The 19,272-nt window shown below is 36.4% G+C and overlaps 1 protein-coding gene across 5 annotated transcripts in view; it reads right to left on the bottom strand.

The window, feature by feature from the left end:
• AFG2A (AFG2 AAA ATPase homolog A) overlaps nucleotides 1–19,272 on the bottom strand; it is a 326,176-nt gene that overhangs the window by 63,772 nt on the left and 243,132 nt on the right. For 4 of the 5 annotated variants that reach the window (XM_058550013.1, XM_058550011.1, XM_058550012.1 and 1 more), the window contains one exon: nucleotides 766–930. In XM_058550013.1, coding sequence (XP_058405996.1) covers nucleotides 766–930 — 165 coding nt within the window. Of the gene's footprint in view, nucleotides 1–765; nucleotides 931–19,272 lie in introns of those variants that run through there. The other variant, XM_058550015.1, reaches the window with a different exon arrangement.

Raw genomic sequence — 19,272 nt, 5'->3', positions numbered from 1 at the left:
CTGAGGAAGACCGGCTCTGAGCTAACATCTATTGCCAATCCTCCTCCTTTTTTTTTTCCCCCCAAAGCCCCAGTAGATAGTTGTCTGTCATAGTTACACATCTTTCTAGTTGCTGTATGTGGGACGCGGCCTCAGCATGGCCGGAGAAGCGGTGCGTCGGTGCACGCCCGGGATCCGAACCCGGGCCGCCAGTAGCAGAGCGCGCGCACTTAACCGCTAAGCCACGGGGCCGGCCCCTCTTTTACAGTTTTTATGAGGGAATCTTTGTTAATACACAAGCAGATTGACACAATTTTCCAAAATGATAAAAGATGATAATGCCAAGTCTTTTGTACTGCAGAGTGCTTTCATGATATCCGAATTTCATGTTTATGATCTCTATGAGAAAAAGTAGGGAAAGTAATATATTATTTCCATTTGATAGGTCAAGAAATCAAAGTTAGAGAAGTGTGTTACTGGTTGGAAGCTGCTGTATCAAGAAGCCCAACAGAAGAATCTTCTACTTCTAGTCCAGTGTTCTCTCCACTGTATCATGCTACTTCTTTGAAGACTACATTTTGAGAAATAACAGGAGCCAGGTAAAAACAACTGAGATATAATAGAGGCCAGGTAAAATGAAATTTAATTTAGTGTGGTCTATTTCTTGTTTTAAGATTTCTTAATATACAGTTATTTAAAACAGTTGGCATCAAGTAGTCTTTTTTACTAATGACTCCAAGCTACCACTTTCCTCCCATCAAGGTATTTTGAGGGGACCTATCTTACCTCTGCTCCTGAATACGAATCTGTTTGGAGGATGAGTTCATCGAGATCAACCTCATTACTGATTGGCATAGCGTGAAACTGGAGGTTAAATATTTCCCTTCTTGTTGCTGCATCTGGTAAAGGCACATAGATGATTCTATCAATTCTTCCAGGCCGCATCAAAGCCTAAAGAAGATGGGACAATGTGATTAGCCAAACTCAGAAGTGACATTCCACATGAAAGGTACCCCAGGAAAGGGGATGTCCAAAATTTCATGAATAACCCACTATTACCCATAATTAGTAAATAACACAAGTACTAGAGACTCTATAAGCTATTTCAAAGATTCAAACAAATAAACAATGTCAGAGTACTTTTGAAAATAGAAAAGCAATATTTCAGAAAGGCTTTCTGCTCCTCAGCTACTGCCAGGTCAGTAGAAGACGACTATTCTCTTTTAGGGAAATGTGTATATGATGTGAATTCATCATATCAAAAGGGATATTTTTGTAACTTCCTGTAATAACTCTTAAGATATGGGTTAAACTGTTTTAGAGAGCCCTCAAAATAGCACAGCTCTGGTAAAAGAATACTTCTAGAGCTGAATGTAGTCAAATGAACTTCCCTAATATTTTATTGAAGGCTAATGCCTAAATTATCTTAGAGCTAATGAATTCATCTAACCAGAAAACATTATTGAGTATGCATTCTATACCAGACATTGTTCTTGGTACTACGAAACAGCAAGAATAAGATAGACACGTATAAAATTGACTGCAGTGATGGTTACACGTCTGTGAATATACTACAAACCACTGAATTATATATTTTAAGTGGTGAATTTTATAGTACATGAATTATATCTCAATAAAGCTATTAAAAGAGATATGGGTCTAAAAAGTGTGTGTGTATGTGTATGTGTCTGTTGAGGGGATGGGGCAGCCTTTAGTTGAGCTAGTGAAAGAAAGCCACTCTGAGGAGGTAACTTACGCAGATACCCAAAAGAGTGAGCCATATGACGATCTAGGGGAAGAGCATTCAAGATAAAGGGAACATCAAGTGCAAAGGCAGGGATGACTGGTATGTTCCAGGGAAAGAAAAAAAACCCAATGTGGTAGAAACAGTGAATAAAGGGAAAAGAGGTAGGAAATGAGGTCAGAGAGAGAGTCATGGGCAGATTATAAGGCCTTAAAAGGCATGGTAAAGAGTCTGGATTGTATTCTACTTGTAATAAGAAGCCATTGGAAGGTTTTAAATAGGAAGGTGAAATGGTAAGATTTACATGAAAAGATAACTCTTGTGAGACCATATCAAAAGGTCTAACATATGTGTAATTAAAGTCCCAGAAGGAAAGCAAAGAGAAGATAGGACAGAAAAAACTTTTGAAGGAAAAAGAGCTGGAAATTTCCACAAACTGGTAAACAAACATAAATTTTGTTTATGAAACAAAAGAAGCTCAGTGAAAGCCAGTCCTGATGCCCTAGTGGTTAAAGTTTGGTGCTCACTGCTTCGGTGGCCCAGGTTTGTTTCCCAGTCGCAGAACCACATCACCCGTCTGTTAGTTGCCATGCTATGGCAGCAGCTCACATAGAAGAACTAAAATGACTTACAACTAGGATATACAACTGTGCACTGGAGCTTTGGGGAGGAAAAAAAAAAAGAGTAAGATTGGCAACAGATGTTAGCTCAGGGTGAATCTTTCCCCGCAAAAAAAAAAAAAAAAAAAAAAAGACGTAATTTATTTAAAAAAAAAACAACAAGCTCAGTGAATCTGAGACAAAATAAACACAAAGAAAATCACTCCTGGACACATCATAGTCAAACTGCTGAAAAGCAAAGATAAAGAAAATCCTGAAAGCTGCCAGAGTGAATATAGGAATAATGGTTTGAATCACCAATGACTCTTAATCAAAACAACGGAGGGCAAGAACCAGTAGAACAACATCTTTAAAGTGCTGAAAGGAATGAAAATGTCATCCTAGAATTCTATTCCCAGTGAAAATATCTTTAAACATGAAGGAAAAATAAAGATATTTTCAGATAAAAGAAAACCAAGGAAATCTGTTACCAGCAGGTCTGCACTATTAGAAAATGTTAAAGGAAGTTCTTCAGGTTGAAGGAAAATGACACGAGATGGAAAACCGAATCTTCAGGAAGAAATGTACAGCAATGGAAATAAAACATCCCAAAAATGTAGACTCCTTCTATCTTCAGAAAATTACTCTTGTTGCTGGTATAACCAGAAATGACATTTCTTGAAGATATAAGAGACACTCACTTATAAATAGTGAAAAACAGCACATTTCTATATGTGCACTTTTGAAAATGAAGTATCCAGAAACAATGTAATAGAAGTAAATATAAAAACCAACAAAAACAGGAACTAGACCAAAACATCTTTTAATTAAAAGAACAAAAACAAAAACACAAAACCCTGAAAATATAGCTGGGCCCATATATAAAACACTACAGAAAACACAACCATTGAAACCTCATATGGTTGCTCTGTGGGAATTAGTTATTGGGGAACTGACCCCCCCCCCAATGATGATATTCTGTGAGAAATAAACTGTCCTCTGTCTCTGACCCAGGAGTCTCATGTCTTTTGCCAGCCTCCATGAAATTGCAGCAGGCTGACTTGTTAGCTTTCAAATAAGGTAAAGTCTCAGAACCTTCACAGTTCTTGACATGTATGTTTCTAATAATGGAACCTCAAAATACATAAAGCAAAAATTGACAGTATAAAAGAGATAAATATATAATTTCATAATCACAATAGGAGATTTTAACACTCCTCTCTTAGATATTGAAAGAACAACTAGAAAACAAATCAGTAAAGATAGAGAGGATCGGAACAAGACTATCAATCACCTTGACCTAATTATAATTTATTTATAGACGACTACACCCAACAACTGCAGAATACACATTCTTTTCAAGTACACCAAGACAGCCCATATGATAAGCCATAAAATAAGACTCAGCAAATTCAAAAAAATTGAAATCATATAGAATAAGTGCTCTGACTATAAGAAGAGTTAGAAATGAATAAGAATAAGACATGGAGGAGAACCTCCAACACATGGACATTTCTAAATAACACATTTCTAAATAAACCATAGGTCAAAGAAGAAATTACAACAGAAATTAGAAAATGTTACAAATTGAATGATAATGAAAATCTAACATATCAAGATTTGTAGACTATACCTGAAGTGGTGCTTAGAGGCAAATTTATAACCTTAAATGTTTATAGTAGGAAAGAAGTCTAAAATCAATGACCTAAATTTCAAGAGTAAGTACAAGGAAGGAAAGAATGAAGATGAGAGCAGAAATCAATAAAATGGCAAACAAACAATAGAGAAAACTGACAAAGTCAAGGGTGACTCTCTGGAGAGATTTTAAAAAATTGACTAAATTCTAGATAGATTGAACAAGAATAAAAGAAAGAACAAATCACCAACATCAGAAATGAAAGAGGGGTTATCACTACAGATCCTAAAGATAACAAAAGGATAATAAGAGAATATATGAACAATTTTAAGACAATAAAAAAAAATTCCTTGAAAAATCCAGTTATCAAAATGGACACAAAATAAAATAGCAAATTAGAACAGCTCTATATTTATTTTTAAAAATGGAACTGAACTCATTAAAAAATTGACTCCATAAGGACCAACCTTCCCACCAAGAAAACTCTGGGACCAGATGGTTTCACTTCTGAATTCTACCAAAGAAAAAATAACGTCAAAATTATATAACTAGTTCAGCATAGAGAGAAAGCAACACTTCTCAACTTGTTTTATAAGGCCAGCATAATACTAACTCCAAAACTCGACAAAGACATTACAAAAAACCAAAATTAGAGATTAATGACCCTTATGAACATCATCCCAAAAACCCTTAAAAATACTAGCAAATAGGATCTAAAAATATATAAAATGGATAAATCAACATAAGCAAGTAAGAGTTAACCAGGAATGCAAGGTTAGTTTAACACTCAAAATCCAATCAGTATAATTCACCATATTAACAGAATAAAGGAAAAATCCATATGATCATTTTAATACAGGCAGAAAAAAGCATATGACAAAATTCAAGATCCACTCATGATAAACTGTCAGCAAACTAGGAATAGAATGGAACTTCTTCAATATAATAAATGATATCTACAAAAACTCTATGGCTAACATCACAATTAATGTCAAAATATCGAATGCTTTCTACCCAAGGCCAAGAACAAGGTAAAAACTAAATTTCTTTAAATTTCTTAAAACCTAAATTTCTTTAGGTAAAAACTTCTATTAACATTATAATAAGAGTTACTACTGTTTGCAGTAAGGAAAAACCAGGGCCGGAAGGAAGTATACAACGTGGAAGAGGAAAAAGTAAAACTATACTCATTTGCAGAGGACGATTGTTTACGCAGAAATCCTAAGGAATCTACAAAACAACTACTAGCAAGATTACAGGATACAAGTTTAATATAAAAAAACTGTATTTTTATGTATTAAGCAGCAAACTAATAGAAAATGAAGTTCTAAAAACACACTTTATGGTAAAACATAAAAAACATAAAACACAGGAATAAAAATAACAAAAGAATGCTTCACTGAAAACTACAGAACACTGTTAAGAGAAATTAAAGAAGACATATATCAGAGAGAAGTCAAGATCGCGCGTAAACAGACTCTGAACTCACCTCCTCCCACGGACACAGCCAATTTACAACTACTGGTGGAAAAATTACCCCTGAGACAGAACTGAAAACTAGATAAGAGGAACTCCTGCAACAAAGGATAATCCTAATTGAGGTGGAAGAGGCAGAAACTCCCTTCTGGGGAGGAAAAACGCCACCTTCACAAGCCGCAGCGCCTCAAAGCCGCCCAGGAGCAGCCCAAAGGTACGGCAGCCCTCCCTGGAGGAGCGGGGCCCTGAGCCGGGGAGTGCCCCCGCTGGGGGCATTTTGTGGACCCAGCACAATCGAGACGACTGGCATAATATCTGACTTTGCCTGCTACTAAAACATAGGGGAGTACCCCCAGAAAAGCTGGTTCACAAAGAAATTAAAACTGGCTCTTAAACGGCCCATGTGCAAACTCACCAGTTTCAGAAAGCAGCCTAAAATCACCAGAAAGAAAGGTGCACAGTGCTTTGGTGAAATTCACCTGATAGGCCCTAAGTGCATCTCGGTGAGAGGTGAGACCTCTCCAGGGACCGGGACATTGGCGGCGGCCATTGTTGTGGCCTGGTGTGGGTGTGCTGACACAGACTCCATTGGAGTTCTCTCTCGGGCCTGCTAGGCCAGGTCTGCCCCACTCACTAGAGCACCGATTTAATCCAGCTCAGCCAGGGCAGGCAGCCCACCCTAGAGACTGGCCCCACCCAACAACAAACCCTCAGGCAACTTGTGGGCCTGCATAGATTGGTGACTGGATTCTCTGCAGCCTGGTGACTGAGCCCACTTCAGTGGGGGAGGGCATGCACAAGGAACGGGTGGAAAGTGTGGGGTGGTGGTGGAGTGTGTGGGGCTCCCGCCGTGGAGAGACTGGGTCCACTTCAGGAGGGAGGGGCGCGCACACGGGGCAGGACTGTGTTGACTGTGTGTGTGAACCTGTGGGTGGCAGTGCTTGTCAGCTGCAGAAGACTTGTGCTTCTCAAAGACCCACATAGGGGGTTTGCCCCACCTTCCACAGCCTGAAACAACTTGGTGCTCCTGTGCCTGAGGCCAGCACCACCCAGCTGCAATCCTCAGAGAGCTGACAAGAGACCTAAAGGCTGGAGGCTTATAGCAACTGTAAGCCCCTGAGCCTAACAACCTGCCACACTGGGGGCCTACTCACTTAAAAGAAATACTGCAACACAAATGTGGTATTAGAACTTGCAGCCAACTGTGTTGGGGCTACCCACACCTGATAAAGAGACTGAAGGGCCCACAACAACTACAAGCAGCTGAGCATTACAACAGCTGGCCAGGAGCATAACTCGGCCTCCCTGGGTGCCTACAGGGAGAGCAAACAGGCCACAACAGAAGGACACACGTAGCCCACATAGAGGTCACCCCTGGAACATTGAGAACTGAGGGAAGCACACTGCAGGACTCCTAAAGCATCACTTATATAAGGTCACCTATCCAAGAGCAGGAGACGTAGCTGACCTACCTAATACGTAGACACAAGCACAGGGAAAGAGGCAAAATGAGGAGGCAAAGGAATACATTACAAGTAAGGGAACAGGACAAAACCCCAGAAAAGGAACTAAGTGAAACAGAAATGAGCAACCTACCTGACAGAGAGTTCAAACAAAGAGTGTTAAAGATGCTCACTGATCTGGGGAGAAGAATAGATGAACTCAGTGAGAATGTCAACAAAGAAATGGAAGATATAAAAAAGAACCAATCAGAAATGAAGAATACAATACTGGAAATGAAAAATTCATTAGAGGGACTCAAAAGCAGAGTAGAGGATACAGAAGAACGGATCTGTGAGCTGGACGAAAGACTAGAAGAAATTACCCAAGGTGAACAGGTAAAACAGAAAAGAATTAAAAAGAGTGAGGACAGTCTAAGGGACCTCTGGGACAACATCAAGCGCACTAACATCCGTGTTATAGGCGTCCCGGAAGGAGTAGAGTGAGACAAGGGGGCAGAGAATCTATTTCAAGAAATAATAGATGAAAACTTCCCTAACCTAAGGAAGGAAACAGACATCCAGGTACAGGAAGCACAGAGAGCCCCAAACAAGACAAACCCAAAGAGGCCCACACCAAGACACATCATAATCAAAATGTCCAGAATTAAAGATAAAGAGAGAATCCTAAAAGCTGCCAGAGAAAGACAAGTTACATACAAAGGAAACCTCATAAGGCTATCAGCTGACTTCTCAGCAGAAACCTTACAGGCTAGAGGAGAGTGGCAAGATATATTTAAAGTGCTAAAAGGAAAAAACTTACAGCCAAGAATACTCTACCCAGCAAGGTTATCATTCAAAATGGAAGGAGAGATCAAAAATTTCCCAGACAAGCAAAAATTAAAGGAGTTTGTCACCAAGAAACCAGTCCTCCAAGAAATGTCAAAGGGACTGATTTAAGGGGAAAAGAGAAGACCACAAATAGCAAAAATTATCTATTTCCATGATAAGATGGTAATGGATACAAATGCACAAAAAAGAGGTTACATATGATATCAAAAACATAAAATGAGGGAGGAGGGGAATTAAAGAGTAGAGCTTTCAGACAGAGGTCAAACTAAAGAGACCATCAATTCTGCATAGAAGGAGAAAGGAACAGAGAAGGACTACTAAAACACTGAGGAAAAAAAAGAGTTAAAAAATGGCAGTAAGTACATACTTATCAATAGCTACTTTAAACGTCAATGGACTAAATGCTCCAATTAAAAGGCATACGGTGGCTGAATGGATTAAAAAACAAGACCCATATTTATGCTGCATACAAGAGACACACTTCAGACCTAAAGACACTCACAAACAGAAAGTGAAGGGATGGAAAAAGATACTCTATGCAAATGGCAACGAAAAGAAAGCTGGGGTAGCAGTACTCATATCAGACAAAATAGACTTTAAGACAAAAACTGTACAAAGAGACAAAGAAGGGCATTACATAATGATCAAGGGAACAATCCAACAAGAGGACATAACACTTGTAAAAAAAAAAAAATTCAGGTGCACCCAATGTAGGTGCACCTAAATATATAAAGCAATTATTAACAGACATAAAAAGAGAAATAGACAGTAACACAATAATAGTAAGGGACTTATAACACTCCACTTACACCAACGGATAGATCATCCAAACAGAAGATCAATAAGGAAACACTGGCCTTAAATGACACACTAGAACAGATGGACCTAGTAGATATATACAGAGCATTCCATCCAAAAACCGAAGAATACACATTCTTTTCAAATGCACATGGAACATTCTCCAGGATTGATCACATGTCAGGCCACAAAACAAGTCTCCATAAATTTAAGAAGACTGAAATAATACCAAGCATCTTTTCTGACCACAACGGTATGAAACCAGAAATCAACTATAGGAAGAAAATCAGAAAAGCCACAAATACGTGGAGATTAAACAAAATGCTACTGAACAATGACTGGGTCAATGAAGAAATCAGAGAAGAAATAAAAAAATACCTGGAGACAAATGAAAATGAAAATATGACATGCCAGAATTTATGGGATACAGCAAAAGCAGTTCTAAGAGGGAAGTTTATAGCAATACAGGACTATCTCAACAAACAAGAAAAATCTCAAATAAATAAGCTAACAATGCACCTAAAGGAAGTGGAAAAAGAAGAACAAACAACCCCCAAAATCCGTAGAAGAAGGGAAATAATAAAAATCAGAGCAGAAATAAATGAAATAGAGACTAAAAAAACAATAGAAAAAAATTAATAAAACCAAGAGCTGGTTCTTTGAAAAGATCAACAAAATTGACAAACCTTTAGCTAGACTCACCAAGCAAAAAAGAGAGAAGGCACAAATAAGTAAAATCAGAAATGAAAGAGGAGAAATTACAACAGATACCTCAGAAATACAAAAGATTATAAGAGAGTACTATGAAAAGCTATATGCCAACCAATTCGACAATCTGGAAGAAATGGATAAATTCTTAGAATCATACAACCTTCCAAAACTGGATCAAGAAGAAGTAGAGAATTTGAATAGACCAATCATCAGTAAGGATATCGAAACAGTAATCACAAACCTCCCCAAAAATAAAGGTCCAGGACCAGACGGCTTCCCTGGTGAATTCTACCAAACATTCAAAGAAGACTTAATACCTATCCTTCTCAAACTCTTCCAAAAAATTGAGGGGGGGGGGAAGCTCCCTAACTCATTCTACAAAGCCGACATTACTCTGATACCAAAACCAGACAAGGACAACAGAAAAACAGAAAATTACAGGCCAATATCACTGATGAACATCGATGCAAAAATCCTCAACAAAATACTAGCAAATCGCATACAACAATACGTTAAAAAGATTATACACCATGATCAAGTGGGATTTATTCCAGGTATGCAGGGATCGTTCAACATTCTCAAATCAATAAATGTAATACAGCACATTAACAAAATGAAGAATAAAAATCACATGATCATCTCAATAGATGCAGAGAAAGCATTTGACAAGCTACAGCATCCATTTACGCTAAAAACTCTGAATAAAATGGGGATAGAAGGAAAGTACCTCAACATAATAAAGGCCATATATGACAAACCCACAGCTAATATCATCCTCAATGGTGAAAAACTGAAACCTAACCCTCTAAGAACAGGAACCAGACAAGGATGCCCACTGTCACCACTCCTATTTAACATAGTACTAGAAGTCCTAGCCAGAGCAATCAGGCATGAAAAAGAAATAAAAGGGATCCAAATTGGAAAGGAGGAAGTGAAACTGTCACTATTTGCAGATGACATGATTTTATATATAGAAAACCCTAAAGAATCCACCAGAAAACTTTTAGAAGTAATAAACGAATATGGTAAAGTTTCAGGATACAAAATCCACATACAAAAATCAGTTGCATTTCTATACACTAACAATGAAGTAGCAGAAAGAGAAATTAAGAATACAATCCCATTTACAATTGCAACAAAAAGAATAAAATACCTAGGAATAAACTTAACCAAAGAGGTGAAAGATCTGTACACTGAAAACTATAAAACATTGCTGAAAGAAACTGAAGAAGACAAAGAAATGGAAAGATATTCTGTGCTCTTGGATTGGAAGAATTAACATAGTTAAGATGTCCATACTTCCTAAAGCAATCTATAGATTCAATGCAATCCCTATCAAAGTTCCAACAACATTTTTCACAGAAATAGAACAAAAAATCCTAAAATTTATATCGAACAACAAAAGACCCTGAATAGCTAAAGGAATCCTGAGAAAAAAGAACAAAGCTGGAGGTATCACACTCCCTGATTTCAAAATATATTACAAAGCTATAGTAACCAAAACAGCATGGTACTGGCACAAAAACAGACACACAGATCAATGGAATAGAATCAAGAGCCCAGAAATAAACCCACACATCTATGCACAGCTAATCTTTGACAAAGGAGTCAAGAACATACAATGGAGAAAAGAAAGTCTCTTCAACAAACGGTGTTGGGAAAACTGGATAGCCACATGCAAAAAAATGAAAGTAGACCCTTACCTTACACCATACACAAAAATTAACTCCAAATGAATTAAAGACTTGAATGTAAGACCTGAAACTATGAAACTTCTAGAAGAAAACATAGGCAGTACGCTCTTCGACATTGGTCTTAGCAACATATTTTCAAGCACCATGTCTGACCAGGCAAGAGAAACAAGAGAAAAAATAAACAAATGGGACTACATCAAACTAAAAAGCTTCTGCACAGCAAAGGAAATCATCAACAAAACGAAAAGACAACCTAACAATTGGGAGAAGATATTTGCAAACCATACATCTGATGAGGGGTTAATCTCCAAAATATATAAAGAACTCATACATCTCAATAACAAAAAAACTAACAACTCAATTAAAAAATGGGCAAAAGACCTGAACAGACATTTCTCCAAAGAAGATATACAGATGGCCAACAGACACATGAAAAGATGTTCAAAATCATTAACTATCAGGGAAATGCAAATCAAAACTACAATGAGATATCACCTCACGCCCATCAGAATGGCTAGAATTAACAAGACAGGAAACGACATGTGTTGGAGAGGATGTGGAGAGAACGGAACTCTCACACACTGCCGGTGGGAGTGCAAACTCGTGCAGCCACTATGGAAAACAGTATGGAGATTCCTCAAAAAATCAAGGATAGAACTACCATATGATCCAGCTATTCCACTGCTGGGTATTTATCCAAAGAACTTGCAAACACCAATGCGTAAAGATACACGCACCCCTGTGTTCATTGCAGCGTTATTCACAATAGCCAAGACTTGGAAGCAACCTAAGTGCTCATCAAGGGACGAATGGACAAAGAAGATCAGGTATATATACACAATGGACTACTACTCAGCCATAAGAAACGATGAAATCCAGTCATTTGTGACAACATGGATGGACACTGAGGGTATTATGTAAAGTGAAATAAGTCAGAGGGAGAAGGTCATACACCGTATGATTTCCTTCATTAAGTAGTAGATAATAACAACAATAAACAAACACATAGAGACAGGAAAAAAACAAACTAAAAGGAATTCATATATATAAAACATATGTATAATAAACATATATATGTACTATTTATAATAAATGTATATGTGTAATATATATGTATAATATACATAGGCGTGTGTATGTGTTTGGTGCCAACACTTAAGCAACTAGCTATGTGCCAAACTCTAGCTATATTCTACAAAATTTGTCAGGAAGAACAAAAGAAGGAAGAGTAAATTACTATGAGTTTAAGAAAATGGAAGCCAGGAAGAGATGAAAATTTTCGTTCTAACATAGTCACGCAGCTCTGCTTGATGATCACCCTGAAGAAAAGTATTGATGACAGAAGATGAATAAACAAAGTTGTAAGAATTTTAATATTCCCTAATTTGGAGACAAATAGTCTGATGGTGAGAAAATTCAAGGAAAATCTCTGATAGTAGAGGCCTTTCCACATCTGAACTGGAACAGGAAGAGACCGCAGACCTGCTATCTTCCAGTGCACAGTACTTAGTGGAGGGAATGAGCTAAAATCTAGGGCTTGATGTTGGAGCACGCAGGGTATGCTTGAGAAACAGTAAAGACGTTGATCAGTGAGCTGTTGTAAAAGACCAAGTGGCATATGTTGGTGACTTTAAGTAGAGTTGTAGCAGTGGACAAGATGAGAAATTGTTGGATTTGAGATACATTTTTAAAGTAGAACCAACCGTTCCTGCTGACAAATTAGAGCTGATATGTGAAAAGATGAGACTCCAAGTTATTTAGCCTAAGCAACTGGCTTTATTCAGAGATGGTTGAGATGGGAGGTAGCATAGACTGCTAATTGTCTACCCAATACACATTCTACCGTTCTATCTTAGTAATAGACCGTCACATTTTAAAATAAGTTTGGAAGGATATATGGGCAGCAATGTCTGAGAAATTTGACTCTACCGACATCTTCTTGGTGAAAATAAGAAAGACTAAAGTTAAATAAGCTCTAAACAACAGTTAGAATGATTAACTGCACCAACACCTAAGCAACCTGCCAAACTTTAGCTTCCTTGAATTTTTCTCTGATCTTCCCTGCCCCAGGGATCTGTTTACTGTTTTTATTATTTATCTTTTTAAAATAAAATGAATATTTCCACCTTTACCTCACCCTACTACAACACTCTGGATATAACTACTTTCAACTGTTTTGTGTGATTCCTTCTAATTCTTTTTATGCCTATTTTTCTCATGAATATAATATATTGTTAAGTTCATTTTTAAGTGCCCAATGCTGTTCATACTCTCCAGCAACTTGTGTTTTTTTCTTAACAAGTTATGTGTGTGTGTGCGCCATTCTGTGCCATTCTGGTTAATCACTGAATCATAACTTACAGTATGATACATGATTTATTTAATTGTTCCTCAACCACTGAACACTAAAATGTAGTTTCAGTGACTATCTTGTTTATATATCCTTGTGTATTTGTATTTGAAATTTTGTAAACCTAGATTCATGGGAGTTGAAAAAAAAATAAAGACGATATATAAATAGAGAGACATAGCATATTCAGGGACTAGAAGACTCAATATCATATCTACAGACTCAATGCAATTCCAGTCAAAATTCCACAAGGACTTTTACATGGAAATGCAAATGACTGAGAATAGAGAAAGCAAGTTAAAAAAAGATCAAAGTTGAAGGACTTAGACTACCTGCCTTCAAAACTTATAATGCTAAAGAAATGTGTGATAAGGTCTAGAAGATAGAAATATATATTACTAGAACAGAATAAGAGGTCCAAATTGATTTTTATTTTTAAGCCATTCAATGAGGAAAGAAAAGTATTTAAAGAAATGATACTGCAACAACTAGATACTCCTATTTAAAAAATAAACATTGACCCTTACCTCACACAATACTCAAAAATTAACTTGAGATGGGTCATAAACCTCAATATGAGAGATAAAACTACAAACTTCAAAATGTATAAAAGAAAGAAACTGACAAATTGGTCTTTATAAAAATAAAACCTTTTTTCTCTTCTAAAGATACCTTTAAGAAAATGAAAAAGCAAGCCACAGACTAGAATAAAATATTCACAACAGGCATATCTGACAAACAACTTGTATCCAAAATATAAAAAGAACCCTTAAAATTCAATGATAAGAAAACAAACAACCCAACAGAAAACGGGCAAAAAATTTGAACAGATCCAGGCAAAGCAAGCTATATGGTTGGCAAGTAAGTAAATGAAAAGATGTTCAACATCACTACTCATCAGATCAATGCAAATTTAAACCACAATGAGATATCATTACATTCTCATATGAATGACTAAAATTAAAGACAGTGACAATAGTAAAGATTGAACATATGGAGCAACTAGAACTTATACACTGTAAATGGGAACATGAAACAGTATAACCACTTTAGAAAACTAGCAGTTTCTTAAAAAGTTTAACATTCCCCACCATAATAATCCAGTTATTCTACTCCTAGATATTTACCCAAGAGGAACAAAAACATATATCCATATAGACTTCTTACAGAGACGTTCACAGCAGCTTTATTCACAACAGCCCCAGACCGTAAAAGTTCTAAATGTCTACCAATTCATAAACGGATAAACAAAATACGTATCTACATATAATAGAATACTACCTGGCAATAAAAATGAATAAACTACCGATACACTCAACAACATGCAGGAGTCTCAAAATCAATGTGCTGAGTCAATGAAACCAGACCTAAAAGAGTACATACTATATAATTCCATTTATATAAAACACTAGAAAAATCGAATCTAATCTATAATTACAAAAGGCAAACTAGTGGTTGTTTGGAGCCTGGGGCAGAGGGAAAGATGGATTGCCATGGTGCAAAAGGAACCTTTGGGGTTGACTGAAATGTTCTATACCTTGATTGCAAAGGTGGTTTCACAGGTTTTTACATATATGTTTAAATTAATTAACTTTAAATTGATGTAGTTTTCTGTATGTAAATTTTAACTAAATAAAGTTGATTTAAAAAAATAGTAACTTGCATTTGTTAGGTTCTTAGTATTTATAAATCAGTAAACTTAAGGACATTAGAGGTGTTTTCAGATCTTCTCTATCTGGACAGATTACCTTCTTAGACTATCTTCTTCTTCCCAGTTTGGGAAAAGTCGCGTAAGAAGTGGTCAGTGAGAGAAAGTACTTATTTAATAAGCTGTAACAGATCAATTTCCATGATTTGGCCATGAATATAGGTGACAGGTATCACAACCATTTCAATACCATAGTCAACTCTCTCTCTCTTTTTAAAAAATTTACCTTAGAGTTCCAAATAGATTGTTAAAACTCATGGGGTCAATACCATCGTATCTCATACCAGTGCTTCATAAAATGCTCTAGTAAATGTTAGCAGATGTAATGGAAGAAAGGTTTTCTTATTAAATAAGTTTGGGAAGCACTGGGTAGAAACAAAATTAAACAGGTTTTTATATGTAGGAATTTTTGGAGCCTAGACTAGTGAATATTAAAAATCTCCAAGGGAGAGCTGCAACAGTATATAGAAATTCTATTCCAAATTCCCAAATTCTAATCATAGAACATCTCAAAAGCTACTATTATAGTTCATAGTTCCACTTTGGAAAATGCTATTGTATACTTTTTGCACACGTCACAATACCTAGAACATGGTGAGTATTTACCAAATATCTATTAATTCTTAAGTTATGTACAAAGTAGCAAGCAAAAAGTCAATTAACAAATAGACAGTAAATACATTGCCTTTGTTTAAAAATGAATGCTTCAATTATTTGCAAATTAGTCTCCACACCTAACATTAGTTCATTACGTAGAAATGATGCATGATCAGCCTCCTTAAAATGTACTTTATCATAGAATTCAAAACCACATTTCAATCACTTCTCCCCTACCTAAAACAAATACAGGATCCAGGAAATTAGGATGATAACATTAAATACATATTTTTAAATTATTAAAAATTTTATCTAAGATGATTAATATTTATATAGCCCTTAAAAATCTACAAAATACTTTTCACATATAGTATTTCATTTAATCTTACTTCAAATCCTGTCAATTAGATATTGTTATACCCCTATTAAGAAAAAAGAAAATGAGGCTCAGTATCAGAATAAATGGTAGAAACTGTGCTGAAATCAGGGGGGTCTCTAAATGTAGAATCAGTCCTTTTTCACTTTACTATCCTTCCAATACAATATGATATTCACTATCAATGGACAAATGAAAAAAATTCTTGTTCTGAAATATGACATAGGTAACAAAATAAATTTAAATAATTCTTTCACCAAAAAAAATTACCACACATCTACTATGTGCCAGGCTCTGTTTTAGTTGCTAGGGATACAGCTGTGAATAGCTTGGTTATTTTTTTAAAGTTGAAGTTATCCTTTTCACCCTTCTGGGAAAACTCACTCTAGGCTATTTTAAAATTTCCTTTCTAATAGTTGAAAGAACAACACAGCAAAGGATATAGAGCATACACGTCATCTAAGTCATTGGAACAACACTCAGCACGCATCTGTGCTTCCCCCCCCCCGCCCCCAAGTTGTAGCTGTCCCCGGGGCAGTGCAGGTTGAGTACACTTCAATGATTATAACATTGTCTGGGCCAACAGCCAGCGAGGCTTTTTCTGGCCCGATCTTGTCAGTGAAAGTTAGCATAAAAAATAGTAGGAAAGCCCTTTCCTTCCTGCAGAACTCTGAATGAGTTAACACCCTTCCTAGAATTTCTTTAAAAATACTGTTCTGGGATATTAGAGTGGAAGAATGTATTCTGAATGATGGCATGTTCTGTTATTTTAAAATCAACATACGACAACTCTCAATGAAAAAAACAAGCCCCGGCTTCCTAATACTCTGAACTCTCTGGCTCCATGGTCATAGATATTGTAGCCTTTACATTAAAACTCTATTAAAAAAATTATAGGGCAAACTGCCTTTCAAAAGAACTTATTTAAGTCCTTGGGCAAGTCTATACCTCTAACAGCCTCACTTTTCTCAGGCGTGAAAATGAAGGTGGTTTTTAATTAGAGAGGCCTATGTGCCTCCGACAAGAATTCCCCTCAAAATACACAGATAAAAAAACATCCCCATACAATTTTGCAAAGAAGTCCATGGAGTTCACCTGAAATCTGCTTGTGCACCACAGACTAAGAATTCACTGTATCAGATGATCTTTCAAATGGGCCTTCCAGGTCCAATTCTATATAGTATCTTCCCCAAGGCAATGCCCACAGCTTATATGACATGCTCTTTACTGGAAAGGTGTTATTACTATTTTAGTAATTACATTACTTAATTAAACTAATACTATTATCTTTTATTCCTCTGACCTTTACAAAATGAACTCAAAAGCATTTCTGGCATTTCACATAAAGGATTCTTAATGATCCAAACTTATTATAGGGCTACCTTTTCTTTTTTATAAATTCTGAAATTCAACACTTGTAATTTCATATTCTATCAATGTTCAAATCTAATTTAATTAGCATAAAAATACCTGTTCAGACCAGAATATTAAAACAGACACTTTGAAAAACCAGGTCCCATTGGCTCCCATTCATTTAAAATGATCAACAAGGGTGTGTATGTGAGTGTAGGGAGTGCCTTCCTCTAGGAAAGAAGCAGCACTAAGCCTTCACATTTTACTCTAATAAAAACATATCAGTGTATCATGATTCACGGAGAAAACAGTTCCAGAAACTGGGAGAGAGGTGGATCCTTGGTAACAGCTTTGATTTATTTCAAAGAAACTCTGGACTTATTCTAGGCATTTCTCCCTCCCTCTAAATTCAACTGATTAATAGGCGTGGTTAATGCTACTTCTTAAATCTCTCTTGAAACTGTCACTTCTACTCCACCTTCTTTATTAAATATTTGTGTGTTTGTTTACCATCTCTTTCCAAACAGACTGCAGGCTGTATGTAATGGTGGATATCATATTCTTTTATTCAACACTGTAAACTGAGCAATGGCACATACAAGGCACTCAATGAATGTTTACTAAATGAAGTCAAGCCAACATAATCTCTTGTCTAGAATATCACAACTGCCTTCCTAGTTGTTTTTCTGCCTGCAGTCTTATTCTTTCCTTCTTCTCCCTGTCTTTATCTACATCACTGCTAAAGTGATCATTCTAATTGCAAATACTGTAACTTCTATTTTCTAACCATTTAACGGCACCTCAAGGGAAAAAGTCAGATCCAAGCACAGTATTTCAGGCTTCTGTAATTTTGGTGTAACTCTCTTACTTCATCTGCAGCTACTTTTCCTTTCTCACCCTGTGGCTCCAAGTGGACCTAAGCACTCACACTCAGCCAAACTCACCACACTGCTTTCTGCCTCCTTTTCCTCACATGCACTTCTCTCTCTGCTCAGAGTGACATTTTATCTCCTTGTCTATCAGGCAAGCTCCACCTCTTGTTCAAGGCTCAGCTTAAAAGTCTTCTCTTTTATATAACATTCTATGACTCTTCTGAGTATATCACTTGTAATTTGGCACACAGGATAAAAGTGAGGGCAAAAGAATCAGCCTAACTGGGGTAAAATTCTAGCTCCACCATTTATTATCTCTGTATTTGGGCAAATCATTTAAACTTCTTGGTACCTTCCAATCCTTAACAGTCCTAGGATCTACTCAGAAGATGACTGTATGAATTAAATGATATAATCTATACCAAGTGCTCAGCACAGTGCTTGGCACATGGCATGTATGCTTCAATTTAGATGCTATTATCATTATTACTGTTCTTGTATAATTATCCCTAGTACCTGACTGAGCTCCTTGAATATAGGGGATGCTAGTAATCTTTGGATTCCTAATGCCTGGCATATGGTAGACATTAATGTTGTCTGAATGAATGAAAGAATGAATATTCTAAAACTATGAGGTTAGAATAATGGTAGACAAGTCAGGTTAAAAAACAGATTCTCGATTTATATTTCTAAATCTCAATGTTTAAAAAGAATGGCTATTTAACAACGCTCTATTTACTTCTTCATCTCCTTGCTTATCATAGTCTCCGAAATGCTCAATTCATAGCCCTTTTGAAATAGAGAAAGGAGAACTTACAGAAACATGCTTGCTCTCTTCAATAGAAATCTGATAGAGAAATCACTAAAAGAGAGGAGGCCCTAGAAGACATCTGTATTTATTAAATCTTTCCATGTTGTTGCTCCACATTACTCAGCCTAGAGATGGACATAGCTGACTTCTGGAAATGTTTTATATCTTTGGCTTTAGCTGCTATCTTTAACAATTTTTATTTATTTTCAGCTTAATTAAGGAACAACTGACAAATATAATTGTATATATTTAAAGCATACAATGTGATGATTTGATA

This window comes from Diceros bicornis, chromosome 11, assembly GCF_020826845.1.
Source record: "Diceros bicornis minor isolate mBicDic1 chromosome 11, mDicBic1.mat.cur, whole genome shotgun sequence".
Lineage (NCBI taxonomy): Eukaryota > Metazoa > Chordata > Mammalia > Perissodactyla > Rhinocerotidae > Diceros > Diceros bicornis.
Note: the sequence above shows the minus strand (reverse complement) of the source record. Positions and strands in the feature narration are given on the sequence as shown.